The sequence below is a fragment of the Scyliorhinus torazame genome, chromosome 16 (genome assembly GCF_047496885.1).
Source record: "Scyliorhinus torazame isolate Kashiwa2021f chromosome 16, sScyTor2.1, whole genome shotgun sequence".
Lineage (NCBI taxonomy): Eukaryota > Metazoa > Chordata > Chondrichthyes > Carcharhiniformes > Scyliorhinidae > Scyliorhinus > Scyliorhinus torazame.
The window spans coordinates 197626494-197643804 of record NC_092722.1 but is presented as its reverse complement, the minus strand read 5'-3'; the positions used below and the strand labels follow the sequence as shown (position 1 = coordinate 197643804).

Genomic DNA, 17311 nt, shown 5'->3' with positions numbered 1-17311 from the left:
TAGCTCCTTCATCTTGACCCCTCATTCCTCTCCATTTCTGACAGTTCAGCTGCACCCTCCCTGATGCTCAGGCGGAGGAAACACAGCCTTGCCCACTCCTCCGCTGCCCACATGGTACCAGGAGGTTGACAACCCCGAAACTGTGATGGGCTGTTGTCACTTTAACTTCAAAAGGATACCCCGCACTTTAACCTATGAAAAGCATGAATACTTTTTAAACTTTTCTGGTCTCCAAGATTCTCTCCCAACATGATCCTTGTTTGCCTGCAGCTGGTCCGATTCGGAATTTCAGAAGCTCATCGGGACATTCCAAATTGTGGTAGTGTCGGTTATTTTTTACAAGCCATTAACAACTCTAATTGGAGTGGTTCGCAGCGTGGGCAAGTTCAAAGGCCCACGCTCCACAACCGCCCAAACCCTTGGTAAAATCAGCGGTGCTGGAGACAGAGACTGGACATTCACACAGACTGCGTCACTGCCATTTTCCAGGTCAATCACCTCCAGCCCAAACCAGCTGGTGAATACCCAGCCTGGATTGGCCTTGATGAGATATCTCATCCAATCAGAAATCCGCACATGCGCCGCCTGCGATTTCCATCAGAAGCGACACACCAGTACCTGGGTACAACTCAAAAAACCGTCTTGAACAATTGTCCAATCACAGCTAACTGTTGTTCTTCACCCGAGTCCAGCCTCCACACTGAGTGCATGCGAAATCTGACCCAGAGTTCCACGCTGACCTCAGGCCAATGCACACATTTTACTGCAGAGCACCCATCAGCTGCAGGAACTCTGGGTAATGTTCTCTTTTCTAACGTAGCCTGTGATTCCCAAATGTTAGCCTGGTTCAAACTGGCTAATTCATCGGAAATACTCATGTCACCGGGTCCACCTTTGCCACCTTGGTAGTTGCACACTCAAAGTTAATTCTGTTTCTCTCTCCGCAGATGTTGCCAGACCTGTTGAGTTTAGCCAGCATTTTTTGGCTTTTATTTCTCTATGTGCTTACAGCCCCAGGCACAAAAGCTCCCAGTGGTGGAGAACTTTGGCAACCATTAGCCCAACGTCACCTGTTCCTCTCAAGCTTGCTCCTCTCATCACACATCATGTCTGCAAATACTCAGATGCTGGATTCCATAATGTTGTGAAATGCACAGCAGGTGTCAAACTGATGTGGAAGTTCCTGGTATCTGTGATTCAAGGATGTTAACCTTGCTGCTCCTGCTACATGTACAATCCGGGCACTCAGCATCATTAATTGGGAAAGAAAGAGCAGCCACTAACTGCGAAGAAGCGACTCTTGCTCAGAAACATGCATACGGAAAGATTCTGGGGAAAAGGAGTGAGGGGAGTGGAACTAATTTAATAGCTCTAACAGTTAGCACATTTCTGAGGGTTGCACCCTCCCTCAGGCGGACTGCACACAGCAGTCAAAAGGCTTTGTTCTGTGTTCTGAGATTCTACGATATGTTAATACCCAATAATGTGTGACTCGGGGTGAGCGAAGATGGACAAGAAGTTGAACAAACACCTGAAGCAACTTACAACAAACACGTTGGCAGTCTTTCCCACGAGACCCGCCTGGGCTGATAATAACATCTTTGGGCCGTAGTAGGTTAATGCATTGCTGTCTGGACCCATTCCCACATCCTCAGGAAGGGTTACAGATCCGTCTTCCGCTGGGAGCTTTATATTTCTGCAGATAAAAATAACAAAAGGGTTGGTATTAATATTTTTGAGTTGGCAATATCCTGATTTACTCAATGCATCGAGGTATGTCTCAAGCTACCAGCTGATGCACAGGAACTCGTGTACTGACTATTCCCTCGCTTCCTGTGGGAAATATCAGTGGGGCTCATTTCAACATGACCTGCCCAATGGGAACTGATAGAATCAGATCTGGTGATGTGGAGGAACAAAGCAGTCGACCAATCAGATCTGTTGGATTCCCACTTGGGAAGCAGTGATAAAGTTACCGAAAGGCCTCAGTTCGTTGTTTCCCAATAGTTTGGGAACTCTACAGAGGACAGCAAACTAATCGGACTGAAGACTTGTGCTCCAGAACTTGCCGCATCCCTAGCCAAGCTGTTCCAGTACAGCTACAACACTGGCATCTACCCGGCAATGTGGAAAATTGCCCAGGTGTGTCCTACACACAAGAAACAGGACAAATCCAACCCAGCCAATTACCGCCCTATCAGTCTACTCTCCATCATCAGCAAAGTGATGGAAGGAGTCACCAACAGTGCTATCACGCGGCACTTACTCAGCAATAACCTGCTCACAGACACTCAGTTTGGGTTCCGCCAGGGTCACTCAGCTCCTGACCTCATTACAGCCTTGGTTCAAACATGGACAAAGAGCTGAATGCCAGGAGTGAGGTGGGAGTGACTGCCCTCGACATCAAGGCAGCATTTGACCGAGTGTGGCATCAAGGAGCCCGAGCTAAACTGGAGCCAATGGGAATCAGGGGGAAAACTCTCCGCTGGTTGGACTCAGACCCGGCACAAAGGAAGATGGTTGTGGTGGTTGGAGGTCAATCATCTCAGCTCCAGGACATCACTGGAGGAGTTCCTCAGGGTAGTGTCCTCGGCCCAACCATCTTCAGCTCCTTCACCAATAACCTCCCTTCCAGCATAAGGTCAGAAGTGGGGGTGTTCGCTGATGACTGCACAATGTTCAGCACCATTCGCGACTCCTCCGACACTGAAGCAGTCCCTGTCCGAATGCAGCAAGGGGACAATATCCAGGCTCGGGCTGACACGCAGCAAGTTACATTCACACCACACAAGTGCCAGGCAATGACCATCTCCTTCTAACCATCGCCCCTTGACATTCAATGGCATTACCATCGCTGAATCCCCACAATCAACATCCTGGGGGTTACCATTGATCAGAAACTGAACTGGACCCAGCCACATTAATACTGTGGCTACCAGGGCAGGTCAAAGGCTGGGAATCCTACAGCCTGTCCACCATCTACAAGGCACAAGTCAGGAGTGAGATGGAATACTCTCCACTTTCCTGGATGAGCGCAGCTCCAACAACACTCAAGAAGCTCAACACCACCCAGGACAAAGCAGCCCCGCTTGATTGCTCCCACTTCTCCCTCATTGTACCCAAACAGGCGCCGGAATGTGGTGACTAGGGGCTTTTCACAGTAACCTCATTGCAATGTTAATGTCAGCCTACTTGTAGCAATAACAAAGGTTCTTGTTGGTAATTTTGGACATTCTGAACTCTTCCACAAACATTCAAACCCTCCACCACCGACGAACAGTGGCAGCCGTATGTACCATCTACAAGATGCACTGCAGTAACTCACCAAGGTGAGTTAGACAGCACCTTCCAAACCCACAATCACTACCATCTAGAAGGACAAGAGCAGCAGATACCTGGGAACCCCACCACCTGGAGGTTCCCCTCCAAGTCACTCACTAACCCTGACTGGGAAATATATCGCCGTTCCTTCACTGGCGCTGGGTCATAATCCTGGAACTCCCTCGATAAACGGCACAGTGGGTGTACCTACACCTCAGGGACTGCAGCGATTCAAGAAGGCAGCTCACCCCCACCTTCTGAAGGGCAACTGGGGATGGGCAATAAATGCTCCCTAACCAGCAACACCCACATCCCGTAAATGAATTTAAAAAAAATAATGTTCTATGTTCTAACTGCACCCTACCCTGAAGGTGCACCCAGGTATGATGGGTTGAGGGTTTCCTGCTGTGCTGTGAGATTCTATAATGACACTATTCCTACAACGTACTTATGTTGCTCTGTACTGTGGCCATTTGTCTTCAACTGGTTTTCTTCAACACTAAGTCCAAGATGAGTCATCCGGCCGGACTGTCTGCCCCTCTCCCGTGGCTTCATTCGCGGCCGGGTGTCCCTGGAGAGGGAGCATGTGGTGTCCACGGGCACACTCGAGCGTTCCGTGCTCGGTGGGCACCGCAGGGGTTGGACTGTTTCATCGACCGCAGTTTTCACATTTTGATTGAATATTTTTAAGTTTCAGTTCCTCTTTGTTCTTTCTGGGCTGTGCTCCTTTTAGGAATGGCCCCTTTTAATTTATCCTTCAGTTAATTTCTGTTCTTCTATTTAGTTGATTGGGCTCTAAAATAAAACATTGAGTAACCAGTTGTCCCCAGCCAATAGGATCCAGGCAGGCTACAACACAAACCAATAATTTAGTTACTCCTCTTTAGTTGATGCCACTTACGTTTGCTTTAAGATGTGGAAGTCGTCACATTGCTCAATATTCCACAGCAACAGGCACTCCTCACTGGCCAGGCACAGCTCGAGCTGGTTCATGGGGTTGAAGCTGAGAACTGTGGGCTTCATTCCCATAACGGGCTCGCTGCAGAGACGGACTCTGCTTTTCCAGTTCCTTGTGAAAGGAAAGAAAAATAAAAACAGATTAATAGACTCAGCAAAACAACATCATTCTTTCAGAGAGCAAAATGTTGAAGGTGTCGGATTTTCCCAGCTGCAAACCTCGGATCGGAGCCAGGGTTTTCCAAACACCAGAGGCGGGATTCTCCGTCCCAGCAGCCGGTCAATTGGGTTTCCCTTGTGGCACCCGCACACCGTCGGGATATCCGCTGGTGTGGGTGCTCTGCCAGCGCAGCAGAGATTCCCACCGACAGAGAATCCCGCTCCAGGAGCGTAGCCACTGGAAGACAAGATGAGCACAACACAGTCCTGCGCTGCTCCTGATACGGAACTGGGAATGAGCTTGGCCTGTCTCGACTCAGTAGCGAACAGCACTGACAGTCAGTGCAGACTGACTTTGGTGTACACAGTGCTCGCTGTGTCATGGTATTCCGGACCCACTGTCGCCACGATATTCCGTTCCCACCGATGGTGCGATATTCCGGTCCCACCGATGGTGCGATATTCCGGTCCCACCGGCATCGCGATATTCCGGTCCGACACATCGCAATATTCCGGTCCCACTGACGGTGCGATATTCCGGTCCCACCGAAGGTGCGATATTCCGGTCCAGCTATGGTGCGATATTCCGGTCCCATCGACATCACGATATTCCGGTCCCACGACATCACGATATTCCGGCCCCACGACATCACGATATTCCGGCCCCACGACATTGCGATATTCCGGTCCCACGACATCGCGATATTCCGGTCCCACGACATCACTATATTCCGGCCCCACGACATTGCGATATTCCGGTCCCACGACATCGCGATATTCCGGTCCCATCGACATCACAATATTCCGGTTCCAGTGACGGAGCAATATTCCGGTCCCACCGAAGGTGCGATATTCCGGTCCAGCGATGGTGCGATATTCCGGTCCCACGACATCACGATATTCCGGTCCCACGACATTGCGATATTCCGGTCCCACTGACGGTGCGATATTCCGGTCCCATCGACATCACGATATTCCGGTTCCAGCGACGGAGCAATATTCAGGTCCCACTTATGCTGCGATATTCCGGTCCCACCGACGGTGCGATAATCCGGTCCCACTGTCACTGCAATATTCCGGTCCCACCGACGGTGCAATATTCCGGTCCCATCGACGGTGCAATATTCCGGTCCCACCAACATCACGATATTCCGGTCCCACGACATCACGATATTCCGGTCCCACCGACGGTGCGATAATCCGGTCCCACTGTCACTGCAATATTCCAGGCCCATGGCCATCGCGATATTCCGGTCCCACTGACGGAGCAATATTCCGGTCCCACCGACGGTGCGATATTCCGGTCCCATTGACATCACGATACTCCGGTCCCAGCGACGGTGCAATATTCCGGTCTCACCGACGGTGCAATATTCCGGTCTCACCGACGGTGCGATATTCCGGTCCCATCGACATCACGATATTCCGGTCCCACCGACGGTGCGATAATCCGGTCCCACTGATGGAGCGATATTCCCGTCCCACCGACAGAGCGCTATTCCGGTCCCACTACATTGCGATATTCCGGTCTCCCAACAGTGCGATATTCCTGTCCCACCGACGAAGCGATATTCCGGTCCAACCTTCATCACAATATTCCGGTCTCACAGACACCACGATATACCGCTCCCACCGACATCACGATATTCCGGTCCCACCGACGGTGCGATATTCCGGTCCCACGACATCGCGATATTCCGATCCCACCGACGAAGCGATATTCCAATCCCACCAACGAAGCGATATTCTGGTCCCACCGACATCATGAAATCCCGATCCCACTGACATCACGATATTCCGGTCCCACCGACGCCGCGATATTCCGGTCCCACGACCTTGCGATATTCCGGTCTCCCAACAGTGCGATATTCCTGTCCCACCGACATCACGATAGTCCGATCCCACCGATGGAGCGATATTTCAGTCCCACCAAGATCACGCTATTTCGGTCCCACCGACATCACAATTTTCTGGTCCCACCGACACCGCGATATTCCGGTCCCACCTACATCACAATATTCCGGTCCCACCGACACCACAATATTCCGGGCCCACCGACACCACAATATTCCGGGCCCAGCAAGGGTGCGATATTCCGGTCCCACAACATCGTGATATTCCGGTCCCATCAACATCGCGATATTCCGGTCCCATCGACATCACGATATTCCGGTCCCACGACATCACGATATTCCGGTCCCATCGACATCACGATATTCCGGTCCCACGACATCGCGATATTCCGGTCCCATCGACATCACGATATTCCGGTCCCACAACATCACGATATTCCGGTCCCACGACATCGCGATATTCCGGTCCCACGACATCGCGATATTCCGGTCCCACCAAGGTTGCGATATTCTGGTCCCACCAGGTGTGTAATATTCCGGTCCCACGACATCTCGATATTCCGGTCCCATCGACATCATGATATTCCGGTCTCAGCGACGGAGCAATATTCCGGACCCACTGACGGTGCGATATTCCGGTCCCACCAACATCGCGATATTCCTGACCCACCGAAGGTGCGATAATCCGGTCCCACTGACGGTGCGATATTCCGGTTCCACGCCATCACGATATTCCGGTCCCACGACATTGCGATATTCCAGTCCCACCAAGGGTGCGATATTCCGGTCCAATCAAGGGTGCAGTATTCCGGTTCCACAACATCGTGATATTCCAGTCCCATCGACATCACGATATTCCGGTCCCACGACAGTGCGATATTCCGGTCCCACCTAGGGTGCGGCATTCCGGTCCCACCAGGTGTGTGATATTCCGGTTCCACGACATCACGATATTCTGGTCCCAGCGACGGAGCAATATTCAGGTCCCACTGATGCTGCGATATCCCGGTTCCACCAACATCACGATATTCCGGTCCCATCGCCATTGCAATATTCCGGTCCCATCGAAGGAGCGCTATTCCAGTCCCACTGACGGTGCAATATTCCAGTCCCACTGACGGTGCAATATTCCGGTACCACCGACATCCCGATATTCCGGTCCCACGACATCGCGATATTCCGGTCCCACGACATCGTGATATTCCGGTCCCACCAAGGTTGCGGTATTCCAGTCCCACCAGGTGTGCAATATTCCGGTCCCACGACATCTCGATATTCCGGTCCCAACGACATCATGATATTCCGGACCCACTGACGGTGCGATATTCCGTTCCCACCAACATCGCGATATTCCTGACCCACCGAATGTGCGATAATCCGGTCCCACCGACGCCGCAATATTCCGGTCCCACCGACATCACGATATTCCGGCACCACAACATCGCAATATTCCAGTCCCACGACATCACGATATTCCGGTCCCACAACATCACGATATTGCGGTCCCACCAAGGGTGCGATATTCCGGTCCCACAACATCGTGATATTCCAGTCCCATCGACATCACGATATTCCGGTCCCAGCGACGGAGCAATATTCCGGTCCCACCGACGGAGCAATATTCCGGTCCAACGATGGTGCGATATTCCAGTCCCACCTACGGTGCGGCATTCCGGTCCCACCAGGTGTGTGATATTCCGGTCCCACGACATCTCTATATTCCGGTTCCACCAACATCACGATATTCCGGTCCCACCGACGGTGCGATAATCCGGTCCCACCGACACCGCAATATTCCGGTCCCATCGCCATCGCAATATTCCGGTCCCATCGCCATCGCAATATTCCGGTCCCATCGCCATCGCAATATTCCGGTCCCATCGACATCATGATATTCCGGTTCCACCGATGGTGCGATATTCCGGTCCCACCGACGGTGCGATATTCTGGTCCCATCGACATCACGATATTCTGGTCCCATCGACATCACGATATTCTGGTCCCATCGACATCACGATATTTCGGTCCCACTGACGGTGCAATATTCCAGTCCCACCGACGGTGCAATATTCCAGTCCCACCGACGGAGCGATATTCCGTCCTGTCGACATCACAATATTCCTGTCCCACGACATCATGATATTCCGGTCCCACCGACATCACGATATTCCGTTCCCACGACATCGCGATATTCCGGTCCCATCGACGGAGCGATATTCCGGTCCAATCGACATCACAATATTCCGGTCCCACGACATCGCGATATTCCGGTCCCACCGACATCACAATATTCCGGTCCCACCGACACCGCGATATTCCGGTCCCACCGACGGAGCGATATTCCAGTCCCACCAACGAAGTGATATTCCGGTCCCACCGACATCACAAAATTCCGGTCCCATCGACATCACAATATTCCGGTCCCACCGACGGTGCGATATATCGGTCCCACCGACGGTGCGATATATCGGTCCCACCGACGGAGCGATATTCCGGTCCAACATTCAACACGATATTCTGGTCCCACAGACACCACGATATACCGCACCCACCGACATCACGATATTCTGGTCCCACGACATCGCGATATTCCAGTCCCACCGATGAAACGATATTCCGGATCCACCGATAAAGCGATACTCCGATCCCACCGACATCACGATATTCCGGTCCCACCGACACCGCGATATTCCGGTCCCACGACATTGCGATATTCTGGTCTCCCAACAGTGCGATATTCCTGTCCCACCAACGGAGCGATATTCCGATCCACCGACATCACGATATTACGGTCCCACCGACACCGCGATATTCCGGTCCCACGACATTGCGATATTCTGGTCTCCCAACAGTGCGATATTCCTGTCCCACCAACAGAGCGATATTCTGGTCCACCGACATCACGATATTCTGGTCCCATCGACACTGCGATATTCCGGTCCCATCGACACCGCAATATTCTGGTCCCACCGACGTTGCGATATTCCTGTCCCACCGATGGCACAATATTCCTGTCCCACCGATGGCACAATATTCCGGTCCCACCGATGGCACAATATTCCGGTCCGACCGATGGAACGATATTCTGGTCCCACCGATGTCGCAATATTCTGGTCCCACCGATGGTGGATATTCCGGTCCGAAGCCGGCACAATATTCCGGTCCCACTGACGCTGCATGGTATCCCGGTGACAAGGGGTGCAGTCAACGGGAAATCCTGTTGACAATGGCGGGACCAGTAAATCCCATTGGCACACCGCCACGGCCACCAAAAAACACCCAGAGGGTTGCTCGGTATATCCAGCCCAAGGTTTCACTAATTTTTAGTGAAGATTCTTGTTTTATAATCCTGTAGACTTATTAAAGGTGATGAATATGGTTTGAATGCACCACATTTGTCCAAAAGCCACAGATAGAAACTTCATTCTGATCATTAAATCATCCTTTAAGATACCGAACGCTCTGTTTCTCCCTCTACACTCTCCCTATCAAACACTCCCAGGACAGGTACAGCACGGGGTTAGATACAGAGTAAAGCTCCCTCGACACTGTCCCTATCAAACACTCCCAGGACAGGTACAACACGGGGTTAGATACAGAGTAAAGCTCCCTCTACACTGTCCCCATCAAACACTCCCAGGACAGGTACAACACGCGGTTAGATACAGAGTACAGCTCCCTCTACACTGTCCCCATCAAACACTCCCAGGACAGGTACAGCACGGGGTTAGATACAGAGTAAAGCTCCCTCTACACTGTCCCTATCAAACACTCCCAGGACAGGTACAGCACGGGGTTAGATACAGAGTAAAGCTCCCTCTACACTGTCCCCATCAAACACTCCCAGGAAAGGTACAAAACGGGTTAGATACAGAGTAAAGCTCCCTCTACGCTGTCCCCATCGAACACTCCCAGGACAGGTACAGCACGGAGTTAGATACAGAGTAAAGCTCCCTCTACGCTGTCCCCATCGAACACTCCCAGGACAGGTACAGCACAGTGTTAGATACAGAGTAAAGCTCCCTCTACACTGTCCCCATCAAACACTCGCAGGACAGGCACGGCACGGGGTTAAATACAGAGTAAAGCTCCCTCTACACTGTCCCCATTAAACACTCCCCAGACAGGAACAGCACGGGGTTTAGATACAGAGTAAAGCTCCCTCTACACTGTCCCCATCAAACACTCCCAGGACTGGTACAGCACGGGGTTAGATACAGAGTAAAGCTCCCTCTACACTGTCCCCATCAAACACTCGCAGGACAGGCACGGCACAGGGTTAAATACAGAGTAAAGCTCCCTCTACACTGTCCCCATCAAACACTCGCAGGACAGGCACGGCACAGGGTTAAATACAGAGTAAAGCTCCCTCTACACTGTCCCCATCAAACACTCCCAGGACAGGAACAGCACGGGGTTTAGATACAGAGTAAAGCTCCCTCTACACTGTCCCCATCAAACACTCCCAGGACTGGTACAGCACGGGGTTAGATACAGAGTAAAGCTCCCTCTACACTGTCCCCATCAAACACTCCCTGGACAGGTACAACACGGAGTTCGATACAGAGTAAAGCTCCCTCGACACTGTCCCCATCAAACACTCCCAGGACAGGTACAGCACGGGGTTAGATACAGAGTAAAGCTCCCTCTACACTGTCCCCATCAAACACTCCCAGGACAGGTACAGCACGGGGTTTAGATACAGAGTAAAGCTCCCTCTACACTGTCCCCATCAAACACTCCCAGGACTGGTACAGCACGGGGTTAGATACAGAGTAAAGCTCCCTCTACACTGTCCCCATCAAACACTCCCTGGACAGGTACAACACGGAGTTCGATACAGAGTAAAGCTCCCTCGACACTGTCCCCATCAAACACTCCCAGGACAGGTACAGCACGGGGTTAGATACAGAGTAAAGCTCCCTCTACACTGTCCCCATCAAACACTCCCAGGACAGGTACAGCACGGGGTTAGATACAGAGTAAAGCTCCCTCTACACTGTCCCCATCAAACACTCCCAGGACAGGTACAGCACGGGGTTAGATACAGAGTAAAGCTCCCTCTACACTGTCCCCATCAAACACTCCCAGGACAGGTACAGCACGGGGTTAGATACCGAGTAAAGCTCCCTCTACACTGTCCCCATCACACACTCCCAGGACAGGTACAGCACGGGGTTAGATACAGAGTAAAGCTCCCTCTACACTGTCCCCATCAAACACTCCCAGGACAGGTACAGCACGGGGTTAGATACAGAGTAAAGCTCCCTCTACACTGTCCCCATCAAACACTCCCAGGACAGGTACAACACGGAGTTCGATACAGAGTAAAGCTCCCTCGACACTGGCCCCATCAAACACTCCCAGGACAGGTACAGCAGGGGGTTAGATAGAGTAAAGCACCGTCATTTTTTCCTGGTCATGCTCTTTAACTTGACTGTTCCAATGTGACATTTGCTGCATATGACCAGGGCCAGTTTATGCTGCACACAAACCATCTTCCTGAATGTTCCTTAAACCCTTCAGGTAGAGAGCAGTTTCATGCATTGGTGATTCCTGAATTCAAACCGGACTTAGCGGTAAAACTGACAGACCAGATACTACAAAACCCTGAGCTATTGTATGGCTGTGTGTAAAATTAACCTGGTCAAATCCTGGAGGAGGAGGTTATACAGAAAGTGTGATTACATGGAATGTCCAGGACTGAACCACTCTGTGATTTATACTCCACACAGGCCTCCAATCAACATGTCCTGACATTCAGAATAGTCTTCAGTCCTGCCCCAGCTTCCCATTCGATGCATCGATATTATTGCGCTCGACTCCCAGGGCTAACGGGTATCATGGGCGTCATTCTCCGACCCCCCGCCGGGTCGGAGAATGGCCGTTGGCCGCCGTGAATCCCGCCCCCGCCCCCGCCGAAGTCTCCGCTCCCGGAGATTGGGCGGGGGCGGGAATCCGGCCGCGCCGGTTGGCGGGACCCCCCGCTGGATTCTCCGGCCCGGATGGGCCGAAGTCCCGCCCAGGAATTGCCTGTCCCGCCGGCGTAAATCAAACCTGGTATTTACCGGCGGGACCAGGCGGCGTGGGCGGGCTCCGGGGTCCTGGGGGGGCGCGGGGCGATCTGACCCCGGGGGTGCCCCCACGGTGGCCTGGCCCGCGATCGGGGCCCACCGATCCGCGGGCGGGCCTGTGCCGTGGGGGCACTCTTTCCCTTCCGCCTCCGCCACGGCCTCCACCATGGCGGAGGCGGAAGTGACTCTCCCCACTGCGCATGCGCGGGAAACTGACAGCGGCCGCTGACGCTCCCGCGCATGCGCTGGGAAACTGACAGCGGCCGCTGACGCTCCCGCGCATGCGCCGCATTTCCGCGCCAGCTGGCGGGGCAACAAACGCCATTTCCGCCAGCTGGCGGGGCGGAAATCCCTCCGGCGTCGGCCTAGCCCCTAAATGTTGGGGCTCGGCCCCCAAAGATGCGGAGACTTCCGCACCTTTTTGCCGGCGCGATGCCCGTCTGATTGGCGCCGGCTTTGGCGCCAGTCGGCGGACATCCCGCCGTTGGGGGAGAATTTCGCCCCAGATTCTGACACCATTCTGGAGTGGAATTCAATATCTGTAAAAGGCAAGTTACCAGATGGTAAGATGGAATTCTGGGATCGAGGAGAAGCTGGCGAAGTAGGAACCTGTGTAGCTGAATTCCAGTAGCTTGTATTCCAACTCTGCCCCTTCTGAAAAACAGACACACAAGTGACATAAAGAAAGCCTCCCGATTCTGTGACAATGCTGTTCATCATATTGAAGAGTGTTAGAAATTAGATCATACACAAAACAGCAGCTTCAAACACACCCAGAACAAGTACAGCACGGGGTTAGATACAGAGTAAAGCTCCCTCTACACTGTCCCCATCAAACACTCCCAGGACAGGTACAGCACGGGGTTAGATACAGAGTAAAGCTCCCTCTACACTGTCCCCATCAAACACTCCCAGGACAGGTACAGCACGGGGTTAGATACAGAGTAAAGCTCCCTCTACACTGTCCCCATCAAACACTCCCAGGACAGGTACAGCACGGGGTTAGATACAGAGTAAAGCTCCCTCTACACTGTCCCCATCACACACTCCCAGGACAGGAACAGCAGGGAATTAGATACAGAGTAAAGCTCCCTCTACACTGTCCCCATCAAACACTCCCAGGACAGGTACAGCACAGGGTTAGATACAGAGTAAAGCTCCCTCTACACTGTCCCCATCAAACACTCCCAGGACAGGTACAGCACGGGGTTAGATACAGAGTAAAGCTCCCTCTACACTGTCCCCATCAAACACTCCCAGGACAGGTACAGCACGGGGTTAGATACAGAGTAAAGTTCCCTCTACACTGTCTAAAAGGATAGCAAAGGATTTTTAAAAAAATATGTCCATGGGATGTGGGTGTCGGAGGCTGGGCCAGCATTTATTGCCCATCCCTAATTGCCTTTGAGGGGGGGAGTTAAGAGTCAACCACATTGCTGTGGGTCTGGAGTCACATGTAGGCCAGACCGGGTAAGGGCGGCAGATTTCCCTCCCTAAAGGACATTAGTGAATAGGATGGGTTTTTACGACAATCGACAATGGTTTCAATGGTCATCATTAGACTTTTAATTCCAAATTTTTATTGAATACAAATTTGACCGTGTGCCCTGGTGGGATTTGATTGCGTATCCCCAGAGTATTACTCTGGATCTCTGGATTACAGGTCCAGCGACAATTCCACGACGCTACTGCCTCCCATAAGAAGAAGAATCTTTATTGTCACAAGTAGGTTTACATTAACACTGCAATGAAGTTACTGTGAAAATCCCCTAGTCGCCACATTCCGGCGCCTGTTCGGGTACACAGAGGGAGAATGCAGAATATTCAATTCAACTAACAGCACGTCTTTTGAGGAAACCGGAGCACCCGGAGGAAACCCTCGCAGATACGTGGAGAACGTGCAGACTCCGCACAGACAGTGACCCAAGTCGGGAATCGAACCTGGGACCCTGGAGCTGTGAAGCAACAGTGCTCAGCACTGTGCTACTGAATAGGTCATTCTGAAAGAGAACAGGATTGAAACATCAACGGTATGATATTGGCTGCTGGGGAAGATTGGAGAATTTTCTGAAGACTGATGCGTTCAAAGTCCGTCCAAGCATGTGAAATGTGTGATTTGAATTGTCCCGTTACATTTTATGGTGTCACTATAAGTGTGGTATTTAGCTTTTGTGTATGGTCAAAAAAGCGCCCATGTATGGATTAGTGTTTTTCAAAGCATTGATTTTGAAAGGTAATAGTAACACCCATCGTCTCCCACACACATACCCGTGAGGACGGCAGTCCTGGTCAGCTCAGGGAATGTGTACAGATAGATGGACGGTTTTAACCGCTGTTCTGCAAAGGCAACGATTCCTTGGGCATTGTTGGTTGTGAAAGCACCAATACTCCCAGTCTCGCATTGCAGCACTGTCTCCTTCTCTGTGTCTTTGTTCACGAAAATCAGGAAGTTCCCACATGGGTAGCAAATGGTGTGATTGTTGACAAAAAGCACATTCTGTGTCGTATAACCTTTCACCCACCTGAAGAAAACGAAGAGCAAAAGTAATTAGAGCAGCTGCCTTGCCTGCCGAGTAATTTAGAGGGCCCCTAACCAACAACCTTATACAGTGTCCTGTCGATGTTTAATGCAGCAAAAACATCCATGCTTCTCAAGAACTTTATGAAACAGAATTTGACTTAAACTGCACAGGAAGATATCAGGAAAGGTGACAATATGATGATGCTTTATTAATTGCTCTCGCAACCTGAGCTGCTCACTTAATTAGGTTACTATACACAAAGGCCTCTCTGCTCCTCGACCCTCTAGAGAAATGTACCCTTTATTTAAGATTGTCTCTCTGTGTTCTTCCGACCAAAAAGAATCACTTCACACTTCTCTGCATTAAATTTAATCTGCCACCTGTCTGTCTATCCATCAACCAACATCCAGTTGACATTCTGCACCATTCTCCTCATGGTTTACTTCCAGGTTTCATATCACCTGCAAATTTTGAGATTGCTCAGTATGATAATGGCGAGATAATCTGCTGAGGAGATGTTGGTGACGTATAAATATTGGGCAGGACATGGAGAAAACTCCTCCACCCTTCCAATCACGCTGTGGGATATTTCACCTGGAAAGGCACTCAGGACACTTTGCTTTCACGGCCCCTCCGGCAGTGCCGCATTCCCAGAGTGCACATGCCGGGGTGCGGGGTTGAACCTGGAATTTTCTGACTCAAAGGCGAGAGTGATCTCGGGTCAGAAGCAGAGAGGTCAAATTCTAAAGCTCGTAGCCTCCGCAGCGGAAGGCACAATCACCAATGATCGAGCAAAGAAATTTGGGACTGTGCAAGAGGCCAGAATTGGATTGGATAGAAATCTCAAATTTGTTTGGCTGGAGGAAGTTATAGAGAGAGGGAAGGGTGGGGCTGTGGAGGGATTTAAAAAACTAGGATGAGTATTTTAGAATCAAACCTGAATGGTCAGACAGTTTAAGTATATAGAGTGTGTTTCACTTAGGCTTCATTCCAGCAGAGGAACATTGTGCCTCAATAGTGGCACTGTGAGCAGGTAAATTCATCTTTAGATTCTCGGTCTTCTGGCTAAGATGAAGCCGAGGATCAGGCCCGAGATCAGATGTAATGCTTGTTCTTGGCAATTTGAAATCTTACAACACCAGGTTAAAGCCCAACAGGTTTATTTGGAATCACTAGCTTTCGGAGCGCTGCTCACCTGATGAAGGAGCAGCGCTCCGAAAGCTAGTGATTCCAAACAAACCTGTTGGACTTTAACCTGGTGCTGTAAGACTTCTTACTGTGCTCACCCCAGTCCAACACCGGCATCTCCACATCTTGTCAGCCTAGATCTTGTACCTCTCTCTGTGGGGAAGAATTGGATTCAATTTGAATTTGAATTTTTCAAGGAGCAGTTAGATACAGCTCTTGGAGGTAAAGGGATCAGAGGATTTGGGGGGAAGGTGGGGACAGGTTACTGAGTTGGATGATCAGCCGTGATCATAATGAATGGCGGAGCAGGCTTGAAGGGCCGAATGGCCTCTTCCTGCTCCTAGTTTCTTTGTTTTTATGAATTAGTTTTTAGAGCAAGCATAGGGATGAATTCAGGCTTGCCCTGTCCTCTCCAACGCATTGCTTTTGTCACTCTAAGAAAGGATTTACATCTTTTTAAATCAACCTGTGGTTTCACTGTGGGATATGGGCCTGTACAAAACAGAAAAATCATAACACACAGCACACCAGTTAGCATCTGCAGAGAGTACAGCAAACATGATATTCCAGGCAGGCACTTTTATTCCACAAGGGGTTGCTGTGTAGGGAATCACTGTGTGAAGCTTAGCTTCCTCGTCAGGTACAGTGAGGAGAACGAGGTGGCCTGGCCCCTCCCAGGGTTTCCTATTTAGGAACATTGGCGTCAGGCTGCAAGCAGACAGACCTCGGTCTCTCTGACCTGTAGCCTGAGGAAGAGTATGGGAGGCAACACAAAGGAAATGTTCAAGGTCAACATCCTTTACTGCAACATACCTACCTCAGAATAGAAACAGAAATCAACTCCATTAAAAACAAAGTGTTATTAATCCAAGTGTGTGGTAATTCGATAGCACGGTGGCACAGTGGTTTGCGTTCAATTCTGGCCTTGGGTCACTGTCTGTGCGGAGTCTGCACGTTCTCCCCGTGTGTGCGTGGGTTTCCTCCGGGTGCTCCGGTTTCCTCCCACAGTCCAAAGATGAGCAGGTTAGGTGGATTGGCCATGATAAATTGCCCTTAGTGTCCAAAAAGTTAGGTGGGGTTACGAGGTTACGGGATGGGATGAGGGCGTGTGCACCTAGATAGGGTGCTCTTTCAGAAGGTTGGTGCAGATTGGATGGGCTGAATGGCCTCCTGTACGGATTCTATGAATTGTCCCTTTCAGGGCAACACAGCATTGTAAGGGTTGCCTGGCCTGGGT

The 17311-nt window shown here is 51.1% G+C and overlaps 1 protein-coding gene across 1 annotated transcript in view; it reads right to left on the bottom strand.

The window, feature by feature from the left end:
* Positions 1 to 17311, bottom strand: part of cfap43 (cilia and flagella associated protein 43) — a 313462-nt gene that overhangs the window by 279819 nt on the left and 16332 nt on the right. The window contains exons 2-5 of the mRNA XM_072479757.1: positions 14633 to 14886; positions 12922 to 13018; positions 4223 to 4390; positions 1546 to 1696 (exon numbers count right to left, since the gene is read on the bottom strand). Of these exons, the coding sequence (XP_072335858.1) occupies positions 1546 to 1696; positions 4223 to 4390; positions 12922 to 13018; positions 14633 to 14886 (670 nt within the window). The remainder of the gene's footprint in view (positions 1 to 1545; positions 1697 to 4222; positions 4391 to 12921; positions 13019 to 14632; positions 14887 to 17311) is intronic.